Source organism: Chiroxiphia lanceolata, chromosome 21 (assembly GCF_009829145.1).
Source record: "Chiroxiphia lanceolata isolate bChiLan1 chromosome 21, bChiLan1.pri, whole genome shotgun sequence".
In the NCBI taxonomy this organism is placed as follows: Eukaryota; Metazoa; Chordata; class Aves; order Passeriformes; family Pipridae; genus Chiroxiphia; species Chiroxiphia lanceolata.
This window is the reverse complement of record NC_045657.1, coordinates 471,380-497,500: the sequence shown is the minus strand read 5'-3', so window position 1 is coordinate 497,500 and position 26,121 is coordinate 471,380. Positions and strand designations below refer to the sequence as shown.

The window sequence follows — 26,121 nt, the reverse complement described above, 5'->3', positions numbered from 1 at the left end:
GAATTTCTTCAGAGAAAAGGTGGCCAGGCATTGGAAGGGGCTGCTCAGGGAGCTGGTGGAGTCACCATCCCTGGAGGTGTTCAAGATACAACTGGCCATGGCACTCAGTGCTCTGGTCTAGTTGACAAGGTAGTGATTGGTCAAAGGTTGGACTCTATCTGGGAGGTCTTTTCTGACCTAAATGATTCTGTGATGATACCTCTGGCCAGGTGACACTGTGGTAGGAAGGGAGTGACCCCGATGCAGGCATGTGGATGTTCATCCTTGTTATGGAGTTCTTAAAAAAAACTTAAGTCACTATGGGGTGACAATCTGGCTTGGAAATGTTCAAGGCCAGAGTAGATGGGGCTTGGAGCAACCTGGTCTAGTGGAAGGCGTCCCTGCTCATGGCTGGTGGTTGGAGTTGGATGGTCTTCAAGGTCCCTTCCAACCCAAAACATGCTATGATTCTATGGGGTAGGCCTTGGAGGCATTTCTGCCTGTAGGAAGAGGGAGTTTGGTCCTATAACTCCAATACAAAGTCCTGTGCTAACTTCGACTGGCCCAACTCCACCTCACTGCAACAGATCTGGGTTGGATTCACTGTTTCTCCTGCAACAATACTGATGCAGCAGGAAGGATCTAATCAAGACAGTTTGAAATTTGCTCCCCCATGAACTGACTCCCTGGCATTCCTTCGTGCAAACACCAAGTGTCAGAACTACATCTGCTTCCGGCGTGGTCGTGGAACAGCAGCTTCACAACCCTGATAGCCACATCCATGGGTTTTCCCTGCGTGTATCCACAGGGAAGGCCACGGACAAGCAGTAAGCAGTGTGCTGCTCTGTCCAGCTCCCTCTGCCCTGCCAGCGGCAGTGGGTGGTTGGAGCTGGGGGGACAGCAGTGCCCTGAGGGAGAAAGCAAAGCAAACCATAGCATTTCATCAAAGGAGGTCTGCAAAGAAAACATTATTTCCTCAAATGTGTTCATCATTCAAAATTATTCAAGCAAAGGTTTCCACCGCACTGTGGCCATTACTCATCATCTGAGGCTCTGGCTGTGTGGCTCTCCTTGGTAATTACCCGCATGGCGTTCTCTCTGCCCTCCATTTGGTGCATTAGCAGTTGTGCCTCAGTCCTGGAGTGTCTCTGCAAAACAAACAGGGTTGGTCCTGGCTGTGGGGCCTTGAAACAGGGCTCACAAAGCCAGATTTCATCCCTCTGCCACTAAATAGTGCCAGTGCCCTGTGTACCCTGGGCCATCAGCTCCCTGTGACCCCAGCAGGTCATGGGCCCTGCTTCCCTTGCCATGGAGGTGGCTGGTGACAGTCCCTCCTTCTGGACCATCCCTCCAGGTGAGGGATGCCCTGAACCTTTTTTGGGGGGGGAAGGCCGGATGCCTGCCCTGGCCAAATCCACGGTTGGGTGCTACATAAATCAGTTATCTCTGGCAGTGTCAATGTATATTGGTATCCTGCACATCATGACTGAAATGGGACTGAAATACAAATGTTTTAAGTTATCTAGTGTTTAGTAACAACTATGAGATAGGAAAGTAAGGGGGAAATAGACCAAGAAACTGCCTTTTCCAAATCACTTCATATGTTCCAGAGTGGGTCCCTGAAACAATGTTCGGAGCAATTTCTGAAAAGGCTGCTTTGAAACTTTCCAGGCATTGCTCACTGGTGCCCTGTGAGGATGACGCTCTGGGTAGTGAATACACTAGCAAACAATATTTTCCTAAATGTGTGTATCAGGGATGGAGGAAGTCAGCTGCCAGGCAGAGCTGGTTCCCATGTGAGGCCTGGGAAAGGCAGTTGAAGGCATCAGTGGGACACTGACCTGTGTGAGCGGGTAAGTGCCTCCCCTGCCCCACAGCAGATGGCTTTTGGAGTGTCTGATGGGTGTCACCCCCTCCTTAGAGAGATTTTTCCCCCTGTGTTTTTGATGGCGAAGTCTGACCAGGGCTTGCTGGGAGTTCCCGCTGCCCTTGGGTGCAGCATGTGCAGCAGCACTGGCCAGTGCCCCTGTGGTAGCCCCAGGACTCTGTGTTTTGCCTGTTCCCAGCTGGAAGCGTAGAAACCTGTGCACTGCCGCTTTTCTGAGGTGGTGTCTGGGAAGGGACAGATTTTGCTGTTACAAAATGCTTGAAATGTAAAGAGGGTGGGGCTCAACCACCATCTCCTATTTTAGTCCAAGCTGACTGAGAAGAAGGTTTGGCTGCTCTCTTGAGGTGCTTTGGGGCTGAAGATGCCAGGGCAAGGGCTCTGCTCTCCTGCATGGACAGCCACAGCCCCTTCCCTGCCAGCTCTCCCCATGAAGAGTATGAGCTGCAGTACAGGGGGAAAGGACCTCACCATGGCCAGCACTGAGGGGATGAGCTCTGGCCACAGCAGAGATCTTTTGGGCTTCCTCCAGAATGGCTGTGGGATTGGCTCCTCGGGCACCTTCATCACCCTGACTGCTGCCAGCAGCCCACTGTGAGATGTGAAGCAGTGCTGTCCCCAGCATCAAGCCCTGAGGAGCAGCAGTGGCAATCACCTCCCTTCCCGTCAGGCCACGCTGCAGTGGTGGCACAGAGCGGGGTGGCACGAACGGAGCACGTCCCAGACGGCTGAGAAACCCGGCTGCACACACAGTTCCTGGGAACAGTGCTGTGGAGGATGTGAGTTCTGGCACCCATCCACCAGTGATGAGTGAACCGTGTTTGTTCAGCCACAGCTCCGGCATCAGAGCCAAGACTGACCAAATTCCTCTTATTCAGCGTCCTGAAAAGACAACACTGGTACAAACTGGATAGCATGTACAGGACAGCAGAACTCGTGAGAAAAGACATGCTCTGAGTAAAGAGGAGTAAATATATGCATCTTGAAAAAGATGGATGTAAAATATTGAGAGGAAAACACTATACTTGCAAATATTTATGCTTCTGAGTAACTTTACACAGGTAGATTAACCAACTCTAGTGTAGTTATTCATGTACCCAATACCCAGTATTTGCTGATTTGGAGTCCATGCTCATGCCCAATGGAAGAGCACAACAGGGCCTCTCCCAGCCTCCAAACCTGCCGAGGTTTGAAGGTCCCCACAGGCAGAGGTGCTGGTGCTCACCCCGAGCTGTGCAGGTGCCCACCCCGAGCTGTGCAGGTGCCCACCCCGAGCTGTGCTGGTGCCCACCCCGAGCTGTGCTGGTGCCCACCCCGAGCTGTGCAGGTGCCCACCCCGAGCTGTGCTGGTGCAGGGCTGCAGCACTGGCGGTCACTCCGAGGGCAGCAGCTGGGAAGGGACTGTCTCTTTGGAAAACATGTTATTGCAGATCACACCACAGACACATTGGGATATATGTTTGCAGTGAATCTTGGAATATTTTGTGGATGCTAAGCAGCAGTTAGACTCTTCCTTTGGAATCAATTCATTTCCTACAGCTGTGGTAGCATGGAGGATCTTATTGAAACTCTTGGATTTTTAATATTATTACACTAAAGACTCTCTCAGTATCAGCACCTCCATGGGGGAGCATTAGCACACTGTAATGTGTAACAACTTCTCCAGTTCAGGAAATCTTCTTGTATTTGTAATAGGACATTTGGGGCATATATTATGTATGGAACACATATTTCTCATTTCCACCAGGCATCATCTTTCCTTCACTCTAAATTACTCTCCAAATCAAAAAAAAATGCATTGTATTCCTTATTGCTCAAAAAAAAAATATTTTTAATCTTTGGATGCAGAAGCCACTACCAGCTATCAAGACTGTATGCAGTTGGAGCTGTAAAGCCCTGGTCCAACAGGGAGGGAACAGAGTCACCGTTCAGAACACCCAGTTATTACTGTGGTTCAACAAGCACCAGTCTAAAATGCTTTACTGGAGAGAAATACCAGTCATGACAGGAGGAAGGTTTGGTCCAAGCCCAGGGTTGTACACAGGAGGAAGTGGGACACCGGGTTCTGTTGTTTGCTTTATGGACAAGAACACAAACCCACTAATGTGTATGTTTGCTCTCCAGACAAACCTCTCAAACACTGGCTAACCAAAGCTCAGAGTGTTTTGTTTGGTAGTAAGTCTGACCACGCCAGGATGAAGAGCAAGGAGCTGGAACAGCCCTGAGGATCAAAGCCAAGAGCTCCCCTGGTCCTCAGCTCGGCATCTACAGCCCAGTGATGGCTGGGCTGCTGGGAAATGCCTGGTCAGCTGAGCTCCTGCCTGTCTCAGTGAGAGCCAGAGAGATGCAAAACCAGCCTGAAGACACTCACAAAAGGAAAGAGAAGGGCTTTGGCTCCACCAGTCCTGCTCAGTTCAGCCTAGCTAAAGCAGTGTACAGAGACAGTCCAAACAGGATGGAAGATGCAAACTATTATCCAGGTGAGAAAAAACCAGGCTGAACAGAGCTCCTCAAAGGATGACCAAATCCAAGCAAAAAGACAATAGGAGAGGGGAAAAAAACCCCAGGGAATTGGTGGTGTAGTTCAAGGCAGAATATCAGACAAGGAAATACCCTGTGACCATAGAGATGGACCCTCTGATAAATGCACTATGCTGTCAGATGGTACCTGGTTTTGTCGGTGGGAGGAAACTTGGGTGTCTGAGTGAGATCCTTCTCCTCTTCTAGGTCACAAAGGCCAGGTTCCCAGCACAAAGGAAACCATGGCACCATGGAAAATAGAGGAAACTAGCTCTACAAAAGATGGGGGAGACCATCTGCTCTGAAGGAATGACTGAGTAATGTCTGGTAAGAGTTTTTGGGAGGGCTTTCGACTTGACCAGTAATAAAAACTCCCCAAGCTGTGTTTTACTCTTTGCTATTGTAGTTTTTCACCGTATCTTTGCAGAATCTCTTGCTGCATTTCACATCCATCACTTCTCAGCCTCCCACAAAGAACAGGTTTTTGCCCTTATCTTTAATTCACATACAAATTAACATGTTTCCCTCCCTCCTTTATTTCATTCTTCACCCCAGGATTTTCTCTTTTGCTTTAGATTAGCAGTTCCAACTCCTCCCTGTCTTGCATCTGCACCAAAGACTGCTGATATCAGTCTCTACACCGATCTCACTGCTCTCCAGGTGGATGTTGTTGACCTTGCTTCAGGTAAGGTGCTCAAAACCCAACGCAGGACAGCTGCAGGATTCGTTCATGTGATGATGGCTACAGGCCATGCTCTTGTCCCAGGTTATGCTGCGATTCACATAATCTGCTAATTCAATGAGTGTGTTGCCAGTTTGAGCACTGGCATGTGACCATGTTGAGCAGAACCAGACTCTGGCTGCCCCTCTGCTTGGGATGTCTTCTGTGCTGGGAGTGGACCTGAAGGCTGGCTGGATAACCAGCCAGGGTTAACCATCTAGCCCAGCATACCCTGACCTCTCTGGACCGTATCTGCTTGGTTTGTTTGTCGGCCACGGTGAGACAGAGCACCAAATATCTTCATGAATTCAAGGTAGCTCCTGAAACCGCTTACCCTGCCAGGGACTGCCTTCTCAAGAAGACAACCAGCTTGTTTGACACCATTTGCTCCTCCTCAGCACACAGCAGCTGCTGCCCATCTCCTGGATGCCGCCCGTTTCAGACAGAAGACAGAGGTTACATTGACCAAATCTCAACTATTCAGCCATTTCCACCTGGCACCTCCCGTCAGCCCTGTTGGGAGCGTGCCGGGGATCGCCCCGTTCCCGGGGAGGGAAGTTTTCGGGAGGTTTCGCCGCAGGGCCGTGCGGGGGCCGAGCCCCGCTGCCCGGGGGTGCGGGCGGGGCCGGGCCGGGCGGAGCGGCGGCGGCAGCGCGGTGAGTGTGTCCCGTGGGCCGGGCCGGAGCGCGGGGCTCGGGCGGGGGCCGTGCGGGGCGGGGGCCGTGCGGGGCGGGCTCTGGGCCCTGCGCGCCGCGGTCCGGCCGCGGTGGGCGCGGAGCGGCGGCGGCGGAGGGGGGGAGTCCGAGGCGCGCCGAGAGCCGGGGCCGCCCCGCGGCCTGGCCGCCGCCCGCTCGGCTCCGCTCCCCGCCCCGCGCCGCTCCGCCCGGGCCCGCAGGCCGCTCCCCCGCCGCCGCCGCTCCTCCCGCCGGGCCGCGCCGCGCCGGCCCCGCCGGGCGATGAGGAGCTGCTTCTGCCTGCGCCGGGGGAGCCGCGACCCGCCGCCCGCCGCACGGGCAACAGTTAAGTGTCCCCGCGCCCGCCGCGGCCCCGCGGCGCGGCCTCGCTCCGGGGCCGGGCCCGGCGGGCGGTCGCGGCTCCCGCGGGTCGAGCGGCGGGACGAGCGGCCGGGCGGTCACTCGGCCGCGGTGCCGGGCGGGGCGGGCGGGCAGAGCCCCCGGGGCGGCGCAGGGGCGGTGGGAGCGCCCCGGGCCGAGGCTGCCGGGGCCGGGCCTCGCGGGGACCCCGCGGCTGGGCCCGGGCCGGAGCGCCCCGGTGGCCTCCGTGAGACCCCCCCGGCTCTGCCGGAGCTGGGTCGGCTGCAGGAACGGCGTCGGCGACCAGCCGTGGGGCAGAGCCCCGGTGACCTTGACCTGCTCTAGAATTTAATGTAATTTTTTATTGGTGACAGTTACAGAAGATAACAAAATCCCCTGTGTTTTGCGTGGTCTTCTGCTACAAGTGTTTGCAGCGTGGGTCCGCCCGACTGCCCTTTTCTCACCTGTGCTCGGTGCGTGGCTGGAGGTGTGATACAGGCTCAGGCTGTACAGCGCTGGCTGGAGCAGCGACACAGAGCTGCCTTTGTCTTATGTACTCGCTGCCTGCATCATCAAGGATTGCGAGCTCAGTCAGAAGTTTCTGGAGAGGTTTTCAAAAGTCCACCAAGCTTCAGTGTTTTCTGCGTGTTCCCGGAGCTGGGGCATTCTTGGCTTGGTCACAGTAACAGGCCGGGCGTCAGGTGTGCAGCTGCTCGGGCTAAAGCTTGGGTTTATTCATCTTGTGCTTTATTTTAACTGCATGAGAACATGCTCACCTGTACTTTAGGGAGTCTCTGTGTTGTGTGGTAGGTTGACTGTGTCAACTCTGTCACTGTTAGCTGAGATGGCCTTACCTACTAGATGAAGGCTTAGCCTGAGCTTCTGGAGGTGTGAAATAAAGCACATGTCTCACTCTCATACTGTGTGCTGCCCTGACAAAGCGAATCCCAGGCTCAAGGGTGCCTGTAGTCCCCAGGTTCATATCTGTGCCAAGATAGAAATAACTGAACTGAATGTCATTTATGTTTTGCTGCCCTGATGCAAGGTCATCTGTGTATGGAAACACTCTTCACAGATGTGCGTCCATAGTTAGAAGTGCTGTGAAGCAATACAGGGTCTCAGTTTTGCTCATACTGTGATTTCAGTTCCTGTTTCCATCCTATTCAGTCTCAATGTGTAGATTTTGCGGCTGATGCCGGGCAGGTGTCTCTTATGGGAGCCTGGGCATGGGGGTGATTCCAGACATGCCTTTGACGGCGGCAAAACGTGACACTGAAGTTCTGCCCGTTTGCGATGGTGGCCTTCAGGGCCCTGACCCCTCAGTCGCACTGTGCACTCCTGTTTCACTGAAACTGTGTCCTATTCCATGAACAGAAATAGAAAGTTGGCTGGGGCTTTGTCCTGTTCCCGGACGTGGTGGGAGGCCCAGGGGAGCGGGGCGGTGTGACTCCGGAGCAGAGCGTTGTGCCAGCAGTATCCCCGCCTGTGCAGAGGGATGGAGTGACGGGCTGAGCAGATGGGCAAGGGTTTAAGCAGCGTGTCTTGCTTTGGTTTGATGGGACCACTTCCCACAGACTGCAGGGCCTCAGCAAGCTAGTTGATAATTTTGTTTCCAGTTTTGCCTTAGCTCATACTTTTCTGCCTGTGGGAAGAGCAAGTCAGTGTCAAAGTGCAGGGCTTGTAGTTGGAGGAAGAAACAATAAGACCATTCTCCCTCCAAGTCCTGACTATTTAACTTCAGAGCTTGACCTGCTGTGCTGGCAGCGTGATGTTTCTGTAGCAAATACATCCAAAGGCCTGATCTGATCATGTACCCACCAGCTATTTAACTTGTTGAACTTGTTGAAAAGGAATAATGAGAGCAAAATATGCTCTAGAAAGTCACAATAATGCATTCATTTCTGAAGGCATGTTCTTGTGTGTATGTCCCAGCCAAAGCCCAGCAGTGTGTGTGGTCAGTCACCTCAGTGGAGCCAGCAGAAAAGTATGCCTGGGATAAACTAATAAAGGCAGATGAACTAGCAAGAAAATGGGAGAGAGCAAGTGAAGAGGATGTAAACAGACAAACTTGGTGGTGGGAGAAGGGGAGGTGTGTGTGACCGTGGATGTGGGCTGTGGGAAGAAGGCTGTAGCACAGCCTGGCAGAGTCCTTGAAGGCCTCTCCTACACCCCGGGACCCCACACCTCCTGCCCCGTGGTACGGCTGGTTCAAGGGGGTGGGAAGCACTTGGGCTGGAGCCAGCAGGCGAGGCTGCGTGCCAAGAGCGCATCTTATGCATCTCATCCTGCAGCCATCCTTAGCACCTCTGCTGCATGCTGCTTGGGGCTGGTGCTGGTAGTGTGCAGGGACACTTTCTCTGGTGGAGGCACATCCTTTCCCTGCTAGCTTTGTCCAAGCGGCCCCACAGTGTTTTGAAACTTCTTCCTGCCCCAGAGCTCACATCCGGCTTCCCTGGCTGCCAGGGCATGCTGAAGACTGGATGTGGCCCCACAGCTCAGGATGACCTCCAGGGAGCATGCTCCCAACTAATGGGAAAAATGTTCTTACTGTTTTGGGCTGTTCCCAGAATAACCTTGCAGCGAGCAGTGCACACAGGCCCTCGAGCAGAGCCCAGCACACATAGCTTAGGGCGGGTGGGGATGGACTGTCTGGTGGGCTGAGTGGTCAGCCACGGTGATGGTAGGTGGGCGTACAGGTCAAACTCACCTTGTTTAAAGAGAACTTCATTAAAATAACAAGCTGCTTAATAGGAGTATTTATAAAATCCTGCTCCTTAATTTAATCTCATCTTTCACTGTTTGTTTGTTTTTGTTGTTTTTTTTTTTTTTTTTAAGTTCAAAGGCATGATAGAAAAGAAACCAAACTTTAGCGCCCTGGGGGAGAAGTGCACTGCAACTAATCATCTGTGTGATTGCCGAGCCAGAGACTCCCCTCTGACCTGCACAGAGTTCACAAAAACATTTATCCCAGTGTGCAAACTGATTGTTGCTGCTCCATATCTGTTCCAGATGCATCCTCAGTGCCACCCGTGTGGTGGGAAGCTGCCTGGAGTGGCTGGCCTGCTGCGGCAGAGCCTGCCCGTGCTGCGGTGGCCCCGGCAGGTTTGCTGTCTGGGCAGGTGCTCTGTCCGCTGCCCCTGCCGGCTGTGGGCACGGGCTGTGGTCTGAGCACCAGGCAGAGGAAGGTGCTGGGCTCGCTGGGTGCGGGCAGCTCGGCCGACCTCGCTGCAGCCCGTGCTGCTGGGGGCCCTTAGGGGTGCCACGGGCACGTCACCCTGTGGCTTCCGCCCCGGGAGGCAGAAAGACTCGGGCCCAGCGCTGCCACCACAGAGGGCTTTGTGTGAGCTGTCACAAAGTGAGGATTGATGCCGTTTCCCCTCCCCTTCTGTGCCGAGTGGAGCTGAAAATGGCTCCCACAAAGGTGCCCTTCTTCACTGAGGACGAGGTGCCAGCAGGCAGAGGGGGCTGCTCTGCAGCACCGTGCTGTTGGTAGGGCCACCCACCAGCCTTTCCATGCTGGTGCCATGGATGCCCAGGGCCCTGTCCTCAGCCTTGCCCGGGCTGACCCAACTGCTGCTTGTGTTCCTGCCAGGGCAGCTGGGACTCCCTGCAGCAGGCCCCAGGGTGGCGAGATGGGGCCTGGGCAGCATTCAGCAGCAGGTCCCCGACCCACATTAGCTTCATTCGTGCCATCACTGCTGGGAACGAGGAGGCAATGCTGGGGCTCTGCCTGCATGAGCTCTCCCAGGGCCTGAGAGGGTGGTACACAGACCCTCTGCTTCCCTCTCCGAGGTGACATGTCTGTGCCATTTGGCTACCCCTGCTCCCCTGCCTTTGTGGAGCAAGCCAGCACTTCATCAGGGTGGATTTGGTGGAGGCTGTGGGAGCAGATCTGCTTCCCTGCAATGTAGCTGCAGCCGTGTTGGAACCTGCTGTGTGGTGTTCTTAGCATGCTGGGGAATATCGTCACTTACCTGGATTTTGCTTCAAAATGGCCTAAGAGAAGCTTGCATCAGCATTCATTATCTCCCAGCTCCTCCCGATGTGTAGTAACAAGTCATCGCGCTATTGAGAGTGGCTTGGAAAAGTTTCAGCAAACGTGCATGAAGAACAGATTGTAATCTCTGTTAAATTCATATGTGTTTGTTCCATGCTGCACATTGTAGGCAATGGCCTCTGGATTATTTGCAAGGCATCCGGATGAGCCGGTGGGGCAGCGCAGGCAGCAGCGTGGGGTCTTTTGGGGCTGTGCCAGTGCCTCCAGCGTTCCTGCAGTGGGGTCCTGTGCTCCTTGCCCACCCTGAGGACAGGGAGCCTGCTGGAAGAGGAGGGTGAACCCCTGCAGCTCAGGCTGTGCTTCCTGTCATGCCTTGGAGCCTTGGGCTGTGTCGGTTACAAAGGTTTGCTTTGCTCTGTGCGTGCTGGATGGGTGTCCAGCTGCCAAAGCAGAGCTCTCCTCTCTGTTTGGTTCAGCAATAGTGTTTGCACCATTACTGGTCGCTAGTGTCTGTTGTTTTGGACTTCTCAAGTGGACTGGCTGTTCATGTGACATTGTTGTTATTTACATAGGGCCCAGACTTGCTCTTTCTTATTGCCTGCAGCACGATGTTTGTTCAGACTGGGCACTGTGAAGTGTAAACCCAGGTCCCACTGGCACCAGCACTCACCTCTGCCTTTTCTAGAAGCAGTAAGTAACCAGCCTTCTACATGGCCCAGAAACGCTGGGGTTTGATTGCTCTGATGAGGGAATTGAATTAGGCAGTGCTGGTTCACAGCTTGTCTGGCTGCGCAGCAGTGATGCTTGTTTACTCAAAGCACTGCCCTTTTATCTCAGGGTGCGTGGGGGGCGGTTTCCTGGGGCATTCCTGTCTGAAAGCCAGAGAAGACTTGCCCTAACTGGCTGCCTCTGCAGGAGACCACATGCTGAGGCAGTGGCACCTTTTCCCATCCTCCTCCTCAGCAACTTGTTTCAGCACCTCTCTTGTCCTCTCCTCCTGCTTCCTGCAACAGCATCTCTCCGAAATTGGTTGGTCTTACCTGCTTTTGTCCCCTTTGCGTCTCTCCCTCCCCTGACAGTCTTGGTGATGTGTCCCTTTTGGAAGATGCTCAGGCCTCCTCAAGGCCTCTTGTCTGCTTTGCACCAGCCCACCCTGTGCTTCCTCTGTGTTTCCTGGTGTCAAGGCTCCCTGCGGCCAGTGCGGTTCTGCATCCAGCGCCAGAGACATCTGTGCTGCTCTGTGAAAATGGTCTGGCTCTGGGGGGTGTGATGGGACTGAAGACTTGTGGGGGAACCCACAGCATGTCTTAACACCCGCAGTGGATGAAAAGCCTCCCTCTGAAGCCATTAGGAGCAGAATTCTTTCTGCTTAAAATGACAGAGCTGCTTCAACCAGCCCGCCTTGGGGTTGAAATTTGTTCTCTGCTTGGGAGGGAAGGTATTGGGTTTTCCCATCATTGCTAGATGGAGACCAGCCCATTGAAGCAACAAAATGAGTCTCAGAGGCTGCCAGCCCAAATTCCAAAACTATTTGGCATTGCACAAATGTACTCTTATCAAAAGCAAATGAAAGTGCAGAAGGTGTGTCTGGCCTAATCCTGTGTTCACCTTGGCCGTCTGGTGCGTCAGCACAGGCACTGTGGCATGCATGTGGGCTGTTGGTGCTCTGGCTTCTGCCAGGGTGTGCTACCCAGCAGCCCTTTAATTCTGCTCCTTTCTTCCAGAATCAGTCCATAATGCCTGAGGTGCGAGACCTCTCTGATGCCTTGCCCGAGCTGCCGATGGATCCCATCACAGGTGTTGGTGTGGTCGCATCCCGGAGCCGAGCACCGACTGGATATGATGTAGTAAGTAGAGCTGTTTGAGCTGCTGCTGCTAATGCTTGTTTCTGCACCTTTACTTTGCTGGGAAACAGCATCTCTTCCAGAGAGAGTTTGACTTCAGATGGTGCTGTGAGAAGTCATTTGGTAGCCAGCTGCCCACCTTTCAGCCCACAGCACTTAGTGCTTTCCCTCAGTGGAGGGTTGTGGGTGCAATTTTGCACTCCTCTGCCACTCCAGAGGAGCTTAATTACCTGGAGGAGGGATTTTCAGAAACAGCTGGCCACTGTGGCATGCAAATTTAATAATCCTGGTAATATTCATCCTGAAGGAGTCCTAAGTATTGCACAAATTATATCTCTGCATAAATGGATCCCTCATCAGCTGTTTAATCCCAAATATCAACAATGCACAATGATGATGAGAAGCTCCAGAATGGGAAGCAAAGAGTTTTGCATCCAGATGAAATTGCAAGGATGATTTTGATGGGCAGAATGCAAACCTCTAAACTAAGGTTTGGCAGGAGACTGGTAGCAGGAAAAGGCGGCTGGATACAGCAGAGATGAATGTGTGTGGATAAAGGGAGGTCACTGTTTAACAGCTACCTGTTCTTTGGATTAGTTGCTGTGTAACCAGCAGCAGGATATTTCTCCCCATAGATAAGTGTCCCAAACTGTGAAATACCAGAAAATGCTGACCTTGCACAGGTCTATAGAGAAAGATTTAGCCTGCTTGCCTTTCTGTGTGTTCTGCTCCAACTGTGCTACATCACACCTTGGGTATCCAGAGCCACACAGCTTGCATGGTGGGAGTGGAAACCAGCTGTCTTGAGGCTTTGCTCACAGCTCTTCAGCGCTGGATCATTGCATACCTTGTTCAGTGTGAAGGAAGAAAATGGATCGGGCTGGTGTGACTGGACATGGGCTGTGGGAAGAAGGGGGGGAATTGTGAAAAGGTGCCTTAAAGACCTGGGAGTTTTTTTGCATTTTCTGTATTTTTCTGACTGCTCATTACCTGTGTGAGCCAGGCTGTGTAATTAGCTGCTTGCCCTGATAAAGGAGCATGGGACAGTGTGAGAGTTGTGATAACAGAATTGCATTTTGCCTAAGTGGCTGGGCAGAGAGAGCGCTCACCCCAGATAGCCTGTCTGTGGCTTAATGGGGAGCTGCAGTGCTAAACTAAACAAGATAAAAGAATCTTCCTGTGGCTTAATCTAGCTACGGTGGTGGTGTAATAATGCTGGTGAATGTGGGTCGCTCTCTCCTCGGGGCACAGCGAGGAGCTGCCTTTGCTCTGGTCCTGCTGCCTCCCTCTCTGTTCCCAAGGAGCACTCTGTGCCCCTGGAGCAGGCCCGGGGGCAGAGCCTGCTGCCTGCAGTCTTTCTGTGAGCACGGCTGCCTGGGTGCTGCCAGCCACCCTCGGTGTCCTGTCCCTGTGCAGCACCTGCTGTCACAGGGCCATGCTCGGTGCCACCCTGGTGGGACAGGACGGTGACGTGCAGGGCTGTGCTTTTCTTGCCTGGGTGTCTGTGAAGGTGGCTCGTTTGTGAGCCAGGGCGCTGGAGCAGTGTGTGGTATGTGGGGTTGCCACTTCCCCGTGACCTCTCTGGAACCCAGTCTGGCCCAGCTGAGGGTGTGAAGCTGAGTGTGCACAAGTACCCTGCTCAGTGCAGCAGAGAAATTGTGTTCTGAGATGTGGCAGACCTGGGCGATCTTGGGCTTTGTGTTTCTCCAGATATGCGATTTCCCTGATGAGACACCGACAGCTGATTGCTGCTCTAGGATGGAAAGCCTTGAGGAAGGCAGCTGTGGCAGCTCCACCCCAGGAGTGTGCTCCCTAAAGCCCTCATAGTTAGAGGTGCACACTGCACCCTGGAAAGGAGAATCGCTCTCATCTCTTGGGAAACATCAATAACAGTGTGTCTTGGGATGTTGCTGTAGTTTCCTTAGGAATCCACTGGCTTTGCCTGTCACTACAGCATCCTGCAGCATTCAGTTCCACAGGTGGATTCAGAATTGCGTGGGAAAGTATTTCCTCTTAGGAGTGATTAATTTGACATCATGTAGTTTCACTGATGGTTCCAAATTTTGGGACAGTGAAACACCCAGCTCTCTCTGAGATATCTGTTTTATTTATAGGCTTTACCCAGTTCCCCTTTCATTTGTATCCTTTCTCCAATAAACAACCATGGCCAAATTATTTTCCTTCCTCTTCCCTTTGCTCCTCTTTAGAAGAAACCTGCAGAGGTTAAACCTCCAGTAAGTTAAATGCCTGGGGATGTCTGGGTCTGTTTTCCAGGTTGTGTGGAGCCCCAGGGCTGGAGCCAGCAGTGCCCAGGGTACCGGACCTGGGGGTGTCCTGGCAAATGGACCAGAGGTCTTTTTCCCCCAATAGTTTTTTAATTACTCTGGAATCTCCATTGCCTTTGTGTCTGTTTTAAAATCAAACGTGTTACTGGCTCTTTGAATGACTGGCCAGGCCTTTTTACAGCTGAAGGACCAAAGACTTGATTTTGCCAAAATGTACAGAGTGTGCCTGAACTTAGATTCCTGAAAACCTGACCAGACTGGCGAGACTGTCTGGGTGGGGAGGAGAGGTGGGAGGCAGGAGCCTGGGGTAGGAGAGAGGTGTGGTTCCTGTGTTCTTTGCTTCAGGCTGAACCTGCTCCATGGTGGGGTTTGCTCTGGGGCAGCTCCCGAGTGAGCTGCTCACCCAGGGCTGTGTGGGAGCAGGAACAGCCCTGACTCCACTGGAGCAGCTTATCACCCTGTGGGGTAGGAGGTTTAGAGGGCCTGCTTTCCAAAGGCCTGACTGGGGTAGCAGTAACCTATTCTGACTCTGTGCAGCAGGTAGATCACCCTGCACTTGGAGGGGGTGGGCTGGGGCAGCTTCCTTACTGTGTGTCACTCTGTCAGGTCCATCTGTTTGTAGCACGTGGGTAAGGAGTGACTTCCCTCAGCTCCATGAGGAGAAGGACTGTTTCTTGTGCCTGGTGCGCCGTGTGCCCAGTGCCGTGTGGTCCGTCTCACACGTTCCTTGCCTCCAAGCCAAGGCAGGACTGGGCGAGCTGGGGCTGCCCAGTGCCCGTCCTGCTGCCCGGTCTCTGGCCTCGGCTCCTGTCCCAAGGGCACACTGCTCAGCCATGGCTCCTGTCCCAAGGGCACACTGCTCAGCCATGGCTCCTGTCCCAAGGGCACACTGCTCAGCCATGGCACTGCTTCCAGGGGTGCAGGGCATCCTCCTCGCTTGCGGGAGCCCAGCAGCTGATGCAAGAAGTTTCCTGTTTATATTGCTCTGTTTTCTCTCCACATGAGTTTTCTGACAAGTTTGTGCATGTTTGCATTCTCCAGGCTTGGAAAAAGTCTTCAGCAGGATGAGGCAGAGCAGAGCACTCAGGGTTCATTGCTGAGGATGTCGCCTGTGACTGTTGCATTTCAGCAACTAGAATTAGACATTTGATGGGTTAGAATGGCAGGGCTGTTCCTAAAAATGGGTGTGGTGTGGGTTGGAGGTTTTTAGGTTTATCTGTGGTTAATTTGGACTGTGACAGTGCCAGGCCTCTCTCCAGAGGGTTAACAGTGCCAGTGCAGGGGCCCTTCAGATGCCTTGGACAGCTGTGATTAGCTGTGCCCTGAGCAGTGAATGGTAGAGAAGATGTTATCAATTGAAGTGATATATGTCCACCTCAAAAATGTGGTATTGTTGTAAGTCATGTGAAGTTCCTCAAGCTTAGGGAAGTTAGATAAAAAGTTCATTTGACAGCAAGTTGTGTAGCACCAGTTTTGCAGTTGCACATGAATCTGTTGCTGCTCGTTGATTTTTGAGCATCTTAACCAAACTGGCTAGCACAAAGAACTTGAACCATATCAATGGACACAGCGATGAAATATAGGTCTAGTCCCTCAAACTGTTTCTCATAAGGGCTGGAGTTCACGCTGGCCATCCCTATTTGCCAGCAGTTTTCCCAAGCAGATTATTTTCTGAATATATTTTCACCAGGACTGACTCTACCTGTAGGGGAGGGAGATGCATGTGGATTTTACATATTCCTAAACTAGCACTTCAGGAAAGAGCTGAATTCAAGGAATTCAAGTAAGGGAAAAAATCCCAGCAAAATCCTATTTTAAAATGTGACTGTTTAAAAATCAGGCATGTTTCTTTGCAGAGGCCTGAATACAAAAGCTGTGTGTTGTACAAGGGCTTGAGCTGAGCTGGGGCTTGCAAACAGCAGCTGCCGAAATGTGGGGAGCAGCCAGTGCACTTCACTGCTGTGATCAGACTGTGAACACACGTCTCTCTCCCGCACTTGGGATAATCAGAGGCCTTGTCAGCACACAGCTCTTGTTTCCTATGCCCTGTGCAGTCTCCACTCAACTAAACAGGGGTGCAAACAGTGGCAACCAATGTCAGCTCTTTGTTATCGGGCTGCTCTGGCACCAAGGGCTCACGGTAAGATTAGACTTGGAAGAGCTGCAGTGGAGCAGTTTGCCCCGAGAGACATTAGGAAGAAGTTAAGCTGTGCTTCTGCGGAGCTTTGGACCGTGCTGGAGTCTCCTCTTGGGAGACATCGGTCTGGTGGGGTAATCTTGTTTCTGCTACCCTTCTTCTTGTGTTTGCCACCTTGTCTCCTCTCTTACTTGACAAAAAACCCTTTGGGACTGGAGCTCTAACCAGGTTGTGCTGTGTGGGGAGAGTACCCTGCTACTGAGAGCAGATCCCTTTCCCAGCACACAGTGCTGCCTCCTGTCCACTCCTTAAATCAGCTCAGAGGTCTCCTCCTGCTCCTGCCACTGTCTGGTCTGTGGAGGGTGCGGTGCCTGTTTCCTTCCATGGGATGTGTGCTGTCCATTTGACTGCACGTGAGGTTGCATTTGAGATGGGTGTTTGCAGGGTGCATCTTCACTGCTGCTAAAATCCACTGGTGACTGGGGCTTTCCTCATCTGCTGGAAGCAGCTTTTTGGCCTGAAGCCAGAATTCCTTGATGGCTTTCTGTGAAAATTGTCTTGAGATGGGGCAGTTTCTGTGCTCTGTCTCCACAGACCCTCACAGCGTGCCTGGTGTGCCCTTGCGTGTAGGGTGGTAATGAGAGTCTCAATGTGCTGACTTTTCCAAACTATTGTTTGGAGACTGTAACCCAAGTTGCTGTTTCCTCATTAGAGTAGCCTTTGTCAGAGCATCTTTAATCAAGGGGCTCCCGAGAGACAGCATTTTTAGAACTTCCTTTTATACCTCCTCTTGGAAGTTCTTTGTGCTGCACCTTGTGAAGAAACTAATGAGATGCTGTGAGAGTTCGAGCTGCTGTTAATTAGGAGAGGTCTGAGGAAGAAGTACTGTACATATATTAACTTTATCTTAGCTCACGTCTCCTCTCTCCCTCTGTCTCTTCTTTGCAGGTTGCACAAACAGCAGATGGTTTGGATGCTGACCTCTGGAAAGATGGCTTATTTAAATCCAAGGTCACACGGTACCTGTGCTTCACCAGATCATTTTCAAAAGAAAATGTAAGTCTGTTTGCTGAGTATCTGCATGATTTGCATCTGTGCCTGGTATGCTCTTACCCATAAGATGATTCATTTTATGGAGCCAATTATAATTCAAGCAGGCGCTTCGCTGAGTTTGGGTGAGTCAGGAGGCAAACTGCAATGGCAGGATATTTGCATTTTGTCTGTGTTCCTCATGGAAAGAAATTGCTGACAAAATCTGCAATAAAAGCAGCAGAAAAGGGAACGTTTGCATTTCAGCAGCCCCTCACACTCATGGTTCCTGCTGCAGCAGTGGACACTGCACATTCATGGTCATGATGGATTTCTAACCCAAATTACCTTGAGAAACAAAACCTGGAGATAGTGTTGGTGAAGGAAATGTTAGTTTCTGACTCCTGGGGCATCCTGGATATTTTCTTGCAGGATTAGCTTGCTTGCTTTGTTGTTTTTGCTGCCGGTTCTTGAAAATGTGCCCACATTGTGCATATGCTGCTATATTGTTTTAATCTGATGTGACTATTAAACGTAAGTTATTTTGTGATCAGTGGCAGTTGTCTGCCCACACTTCTGTGGAGGAGAGGAGGCTGTGCAGGGAGGGCCTGATGCATTCTGCTGTGGTTTTGGTTGAGGCTTGTGTGAAAACTTTCTCTTTTCTGGGGGAACTATTGACTTCTGCAATGAATGCACTCCATCTAGTGGGTAATCTTGCCTTTGGTAGTGGTTTGGATATTCACAGAGACTCAGTTGTCAGGAGCTGGAGGTACCATTTTGTACTTGTGCTTTCACTGCAGTGGGAAGAGAAAAGTGACGGCAGCTTCAGAGGCTGCTCATGGGTCCTGACAGGAGAGCCTGGGGCTACCAGTTCCCAGCATTTGACCTTTATTCCATCTGCTTCCCTGCCTGCCTCTAGAGTAGATGGAGTAGATGGACAATAATTGTGCTTTTCATTCTGGAGTACATGCAGTCACAGGAATAACAGCCCCAGAATAGGCAGGGAGGTTATTAAACAGAAAGGTTTCTGCTGATATGAATATTAGGTGTATCTGTGGCTAGCTGAAATGTGATGTTGTCAGAAATAATTACAGGACAGTAGCAGCTGCTGGCTGCAGAGACAGTGTAAATATCCTCAGCTGGTGCCTTTTGGGCTTTTGGCAGGAGCCCTGGGCTTGGTGTGATTTGAGAGTACCTTCCTCATATTGATAAGGCATGAATTAAAGCAAGAGCTTCCCCGCCACTCAGCCCTCTCTGGCCACAGGGAATATCATATAGTGCCCTGTTGAAAACCTCTGAGGGTTAGAGGGCCTCAATTCCCTCATCCAGAAGGAGGGGAGGGGAGAGGCTCCTTCTCCTGTGGGCATTGATGGGTTGAAAGTTTTACATTCAGGGGTTTTTTGTGTTTACCAAAACACTGGGAACTGAAGAACTGGGAACTGAAGAACATGTTGTAATTAGCAGAGTTAATGCACCTCAGTTACCTGGGTTATGGCAGAGCCAGTCTGAAGTGTCTCTTTAGAAGAGTCATCATTCTCAACAGTTAACAATATCTGAGGATTATAAGGCTGTTGCTGTATTTGAGTGTCATGTTGAAGAGGTCCTGGGTGGTGGGTCTCACGAGCAGGGGGCTTTGTCCCCTTTTCTCCTGTGCACGTGGCAGAGCATCAGTGCTTACTCCCAGATTTCCAGTAGCTAATGAACTCCTTGCAGGCACCTCTCCTACCTGTCTGCTGCCGATGGAAGAGTGATTGGTGGTTCAGCTGGAAGTTGCCACTGATGTAACACAGCCAGACAGCTTGGATAAATAAAACATGAAAGATGAATCAGCAGCAACCACTTCATCTGCCGTTTGCTGTGCCAGGACCACGTTATCTGACACATTCAGGCTTGGCAGCATCCAGCATTGCTTGCTCTGAGCTGCCCTGGCTGTGGAGGGTCAGGAGTGTGTGGGGCTGCCCGGCCTTGGCCTCTTTACATGAGCAAAGGACGTGTGCCACACTCATGTCTGGTGGGACAGGGCTGCAGATGTGCTGGCCATCCTGCTGAGGAGTTGACCATAAAATGCAGGACCTCCAAAAAATAAACACAGACCCGATCTCCCCTTATTTCAGTGCCTGCAAATTTAAATATGTTTTTAAGTAGTTCAGTGGAATAATCAGAGAGTAGAGGTTTGCCTGAAAAACTCTGCCAGATAAAAACTAAAGGAGGTACTTAGCAGCCAGTAACAGTAAAACTCACTGATATGGTTTGATGGCTTGGGATGAAATTGTAGTTGTTCTGTATTGCATTTCTGTTTGTAAGGGCTGTGCAGTAACTAAAGTGTGTTCTTCTTCCATACGTGAACCCAGATTATTGGCAGCAGTGCTGGCTTTAATGAGAACTGCAAAAAAAATCTGGTCTCTAAACCATTGTGGAGGCTGTCACTTTGAATTGTGCTCTGAGCTCTTCAAGCCTTGATTAATAGGATGAGGCATGAGTTCAGAATTCACATGGACTCCAAATGAAGTTCTTCATTCCAAATGGCCTGTGCTTCTGGAGCGTGCTGTTTGGAGCTAGAACCATGTCTGTTCAGCACTAATTAGCTAATGCATGTAATAACTTTGGCTGTGTCTGCATGAGCCATCGTCCTGTGATGCTTTCTGCTATTGCTGTTGTAGGTGTAGAGTGTCTAAGAACTGAGGTGACCTGCTCAGTGGATGAGTTGGTGGAGGTGGTACTTTGAACTGCAGTTTTCCAAGGCAGAGAATTTGGTTGTACTTCCAAATATCTGGAAATATGGCAGTGGATGAAGTGTTAAAATCTTGAATGCTGAAAGTTGACTGGTATCTCCTAGTCAATCGTTGTCTGATTCCTTCAGAGGGGACCATTGCAAGGGTTGGCTTGGTACCTTCTTACCATTTTTAAAGTTGTGCTTGGACAAGGCATCTTGTGGTTCAGCGGGGGGGAAAAGCTGGGTTTGATTCTGGTGACCTTGTCATAATCACGTGTTTCTTTTCTCTCTCCAAAGAGTCATTTAGGCAACGTCTTGGTTGATATGAAGCTCATTGATATCAAGGACACTTTACCTGTGGGCTTCATTCCCATCCAGGAGACCATCGATACACGTGAGTTGATATCTGTTCTTGCCTCCTGTTCTGCCAGTGCCTGTGTGGTCAGGCAGAGGAGGACTGTGTCCCAGGCCGTGGAGGGCTGTGTCCCAAGCAGAGGGTTGCTTTTGGCACTGCTGCTCTCTGGATTGACATATGCATGCGTGGGGGCAGCTCTGGGCTGCAGTGAAGCAGTTTGGTTTCCTTGGACTCCTCAAGCTGTTTAATGGGACTGCCTGGCTGTCTCCACTCACCTGCTGGAGCCCCACAGCTTTGAGGCAGGAAAAGAAAGTTTATTTTTTCATTTTGAAGGGTGGCCTGGGCCTAGCAGGAGCAGAGGGGTGTTCACAAATGCACTGAAAGGAAGGGGTTGTGCTTGTGGTGCTGTGTTCATGCACACCCGCTCTACATATCCCACCACGAACGAACGAGGGCCCACGTCCCTGCCAGGTGGTGCTGAGGGGGGTGAGATATGTTTGTGCTTGCTGAGAGAAGGCACAAGTGCAGTGTCCAGGGGGAATACCATTCTCATTTCTGCAAGGCAGAATCGCTTCACTGCAACAGTTAAGTGAGCAGTTCCCAAACAGTGAGCTCAGCTCCCCTGGGACTCGAGGCAGCGGCTGCTGGAGCTGTGTCTGGTGGCAGCCCTGTGCTCTGCAGCGGGCACCGAGGGTGTGGGGCTGGCAGGGGACGAACCCTGTGGGAGCAGAGTGTGAGGGGATGGCAGGACACCAGCGCTGGTGCTCAGTGTGCAGCTGCTGATCACAGCAGGGCTGTCCTAGTGTGTGTCAGTGATGAAATCCAGCCTAGGAAGGAGCAGAAAGGGGTTACATGAGCCTGCTTTGCAGGGAATCTGGGGCTCCACCATGTGAAGATGTTTTTTTAGTCGCTGCAATCTGGTTCTGATTGGAACCTGTCACCTGGAAGCGAAAGGCTCTGCAGCCCATTCCCCATTCCCCTGGGTCATTCCCTGCCCTTCGAGAATTCCTGGGCACATGTGGTGTGAGGTGGAGTTATTGGCTTATCCTGCTCACCCTTGGGAGTGCTGGGCCTTACTGCCTGCTGCTGCTGTTTCTGTGAAAGTCCTGGTGGAAGAGTGTAAGGGGGCTTTGTTACTAATTTGAAATGCATTGGGTTGTCACCCCACAGTCTGTAAAGCAGAGGCACTGCCTGTACTAAGGAAGCAGTGCATATCTCTGCCTCTGTTGGCATGAATGAACACATTTCGATTGACTGTTTATAATAGGTTTACTTAAAATTAACTCTGGCTAAGCATGTGTAACTGCTGAATCCAGCTCCTAAACCACATTTGCTGGAGACTGTAGACTCCAACCAAGTGTGAAAGAGACCACAGACAAAAGCAAATACTCGGCTTTGTACTTGCGGAGAAAGTCAAATAAGAGGCACTGATTTTGTTCAGAGTTAGATTTGAAGTTACAGGTGTCTCTGTGTTCCTCTCAAAGTGGCAGCTGACTTGCAGTAAATATATTTAATACAGTACTCCTTACTAGGTCCTGAGAAAATTTTCAGGTGCGGAAGCCTTAAACCCTAGGCTCCTAAAATCAGTTTTAGGCACTTCAAGCAGATGCCCTAGTTTTTCAAATCAGGGTAAGAACTAAACTTCAGGGATGCAGGTATTTACCATCTCTAAAAGCAGCACGGTAACTGCAAGCTGCATGCACAGATGCTGTATTGGCACACCTCACACTGTCTGTACGGTTGGTGATGCTGGTGCAGCGGCACATTCCAGAGGCTGGGATGGATTGCTGTTCTCCCAAGGTGTGGATTACGAAACAGGAGGAGCCTACAGAGACAGGGCTGCTTGCCATCTGTTGAAGTGAGAGCATTATTTTAAGTTAGAAGATATTCATTCATATTAAGCTGAAGGGTTTTTATTTTGCAGGCACTTGTTTGTAGTTGCTGGTTGTTTCCAGATTTTCATTCAGCATCTGCTCTTTAGATTTTCAGTTTATCAGTAGACTTGTGTCCTGTCTTCCAAGTGCCTGCATCCAAACAGGAACCTCATTTTGGTCACCCTGAGCCTCCTTAGGGTGAGATGGAGCAGTGGTTTCCAAGCACTGCGAATCTGTCTCTGTGTGCCAGTGCCACCTGTGGTCACAGACTGCCCCAGAGCTGGCTGTGCATTGTGTCTGCATGCAGAGAGACAGCCTGCAGATATGTGAATTCATTATACAGATAAGCCTTAACTTTGAGTTGAGTTTTACGTGATGGATAACATGGAAGCAAGTGGAATTGCTCCGTGACACATAACAGAAAGGGCTGTGCAGCAGGTTCACTCACCCCCAGAGCACAGGTCAGAGCAGCACAGCTGCCTCACTGGAGGTCTTGGCAGTTTTGCTTTGTGAATCTGGTTTGTCCCTATCAAGAACCAAGGCAAACACTGGGAGTATTATTTCCATGCCTGCTGACTGCATCAGGAGATGTTACTAACACTTGGGATGCGTGAGGTTTGGGCAGACAGCTCTTACCCTCGACCTCTCTGCACAGTGGGCTCTGCCTGCTCCTCCTCTTGGTGGAGGTGACTGGTTGGAAGCAGTTGGCAGAATGAACTGACCGGTTGTGCTTCCAGGTACATTCCTAGAGGTGATGCTTGTGAGAGAAATGTATAGATACATCTGTCCAGGCCAGTGAGGCAAACATTACCTGGGAAGGAGCAGGGAGTGCGAGAGGTATGTGGCACTGGCAGAGTCACCTCCATTCAGCACCGTGTGGCAGCACTGGGCACACATGGGGCTGATCTCTGCAGAGGGCAGGAGGAGATCTGGTTATTGTGGTGCCCATAACACATCTCCTGATGAAACATTCCTCACTGAATGGCACTGCACTGACTGGTTTGCTGACATGTCTGTTCTTTGGCACCAGTTCTTGCCATGATTATCTGCCTAATATGTGGAGACACAATAAATAACATTGTACCCTAATCTTGCATAAAACACACCCTGTGTTCTGCATTGTTTTTCCAGAAGAAATAGCTTTCAGAAAGAAGAGGCTGTGCATTAAATTCATCCCTCGAGATTCTACAGAGGCAGCCATCTGTGATATCCGAATCCTGGGAAGATCTAAACAGGCCCCTCCTCAGTACACATTCATAGGGTGAGTAACCCTCACTCCAAAGCTGTTGTTGTAAATTCAGTTGTACCAAGGCAACGCACTCTGTGTTCCTGTAGTTACTGAGTAGTAGTTTGTAAGACCTGAAGCTTGTTGTTAGAAAAGTCCAAGTAAGTACAAGTGTTGCTGGGTTTAATATAGGAATTAATTCATTCTCTTTTTTCAGTTAGACTGGCTCTCACTGACTAAGGTGTTCGTGAAACACGTCAGTGCTTGATGCTCATGCATATGTGCAGCATTTGTTTGTAGCACTGATGCCTTCTGTGCTGATTCCCCAGGGAGTTGAACAGCATGGGCATTTGGTACCGGATGGGCAGAGTGCCACGCAACCACGACCCCGCACAGCCTGCGGCTCCTCCTGCCCCAGCACCGGCTTCGACCCCTGCTCCCAACCTGCCCAGGTAGGTTTTCTGCTTTCCAGCCATTTCTGCTTGATGCTGCGTGGTGTGTGGTTACTAACCTTGCCTGAGAAACCAAGACCAGGGTACTGCATTCTTATGGAATGATTGTGGCACGATGAGGGAATGTGTTGTTGTTGAAGTATTTGCCTACTGGAAGTTCCTTTGTCTGTCATTGTGTAAAGACACGTGGATGAAGAAGCTAGAAGAAAAAAAAGGCCTGCAGAGGAAGGGAAACAGCAAACTGCACCTTTCCTTTGCTTCAAACTATGCAGGATGTTGTGGTTTCCAACATGTACCTGTGGGCCAGCCCGTGAGAGTGGGCCAGAGCTGCAGCCAGGCCGATTGCTCTCCGTGAGCAGAGGGAGGGAGAAGCAATCATACAGACTTTATTAGGGAAACAAGTTTTGCACATCTCCAGGATCAGTCCACTCATGGTTTGAAGTAGTGACTCTTGGACTTTTATTTTCTTGGACCCGACTGCTGAGCTCCAGTCATGCAGCTGACACGAGCCCCGCTCATCGTGTGGTGACTGATGGGAGCAGCACTGCTGGGCAGGGGCTGGCACAGTGTCTGTCCAGGCCTTCTCTCTGTGTTATGGACAATGTTTGTGTGTGTGTATGAACGAATGTACTGGTGTGTATGTTTGTCAATAGTCTTGTGTCGACAGCTTACTTGCTGGATTTCTCTGGGCAAATCCGAGTGGTGTTGAACCACAAACCATCCCAGACAGGTTAAACTGAGCACTTTGCACTCCTGGCATTCATTCACTGTGAAAGCACAGCACCCAGTGTGAGTCAGGGTCCTGCTGCTGAGGCTCATGGACTGAGTGGGGCCAGGCCACTGCTGGAGACAGCGTGGAGAACACGGTCCCTTTGGGCTTTTGCCTTGTTAGATGAATATGTATTTTTGCACTGGGCATTTGATGCACTGCAGGTACTTTTACAGTGTTACAGGAACTATTGAGAGCTAGAATTTTGGAAGAGACGAGAGAAATTCCAGGGGAATCAAAGGTCATTGTGTACAAAGGTCATTGTATCACATGGGTGGAAATTCTCACGTCCTTTGGAGTCTTGATTTACAGATCATTTCAGAGTTATGCTTTTAAACTGCTGTAAAATGCTCCCCAAAAAGGTATCAGGTGTCTTTTTAAGGCAGGTGTGTACACTTGAGACATTTTTCTGAAGTTCTGCTGGACACAAGCTAGAGGCCAGCCCAGGCCATGTGAGATCAGAGGGAAAGATGTCTTGATTTTAAAGCATAGATCTTCTTTTTCTGTCCGCAAGAAATTCCTGTCTGGGCAGATTTCCACAAAAAAAAAAAAAAAGAAATTAACATAGCAAGAGAATGTCAATGGCAGTGCTTAATCACTGAGTGCAGAAGGGTCACTTTATGGCTGCGCAGGGAAGGCTGCAGAACAGAGTCAGAGCTGTTGGAAACAGGGCCAAAATTAGAGCTCAGAGCATCAGTGACAGTCTGAAGTGTTTACAAGGCTTATATATTTTATAACCTCTTGTTGTACAGTTTATGGTTTACAATGGCTCCAAGGAAATTGGATCAGTTTTGTTTTACTTGCCAAATAAAGCAAATGTCAAAATAGTCAATATAAAATGTATTCTAATTTGGCTGAGTTAAACCAGCCAGTGTGCAGTGGAATAATTGAATGTTACATTAATGCTTCCTAGTAAAACCCACCTGTCTGTAGCCAGCTCCACTCTCACACCCTGTGTGTGATTTACAGGTAACTTTTACACCACCAGCCTGATCATTCAAAGCATCTTTCATGTCTGGTTTTTTTACTCTGATTATTTATTATCCAATATATTTTTTAAGAAATATAAATGTATATAAAGGTGCATCCTGCAAATATTTCATTATTACAGGGAACACAGACTACTTGAAAGCCTCTTTTAATACTTTATCAGCAATGTGGTGAGTTGCTCAACACAGTGTTTGAGAAAGATTGTAGTCACAAGTAACCTCTTATTTTTACCTCACCATAGAGAGAAGAGCTGACACTGGCAGCCAGTTTGCTGTTTTATTCCATGTGGATATATCCTGACAGGAACAGCAG

At 50.7% G+C, this 26,121-nt stretch overlaps 1 protein-coding gene across 6 annotated transcripts in view; it reads left to right on the top strand.

Moving 5' to 3' along the window:
- The first annotated feature begins 5,742 nt into the window (after positions 1 to 5,742).
- Positions 5,743 to 26,121, top strand: part of MVB12B (multivesicular body subunit 12B) — a 58,619-nt gene continuing 38,240 nt past the window's right edge. The window contains exons 1-7 of one of the 6 annotated variants that reach the window (XM_032708101.1): positions 5,743 to 5,761; positions 10,709 to 10,826; positions 11,861 to 11,983; positions 17,351 to 17,458; positions 20,442 to 20,538; positions 23,505 to 23,634; positions 23,928 to 24,050. In XM_032708101.1, coding sequence (XP_032563992.1) covers positions 11,873 to 11,983; positions 17,351 to 17,458; positions 20,442 to 20,538; positions 23,505 to 23,634; positions 23,928 to 24,050 — 569 coding nt within the window. In that variant the 5' untranslated portion in view covers positions 5,743 to 5,761; positions 10,709 to 10,826; positions 11,861 to 11,872. Of the gene's footprint in view, positions 5,762 to 5,848; positions 6,155 to 10,708; positions 10,827 to 10,862; positions 11,166 to 11,860; positions 11,984 to 17,350; positions 17,459 to 20,441; positions 20,539 to 23,504; positions 23,635 to 23,927; positions 24,055 to 26,121 lie in introns of those variants that run through there. The other 5 variants (XM_032708098.1, XM_032708102.1, XM_032708097.1 and 2 more) reach the window with 5 other exon arrangements.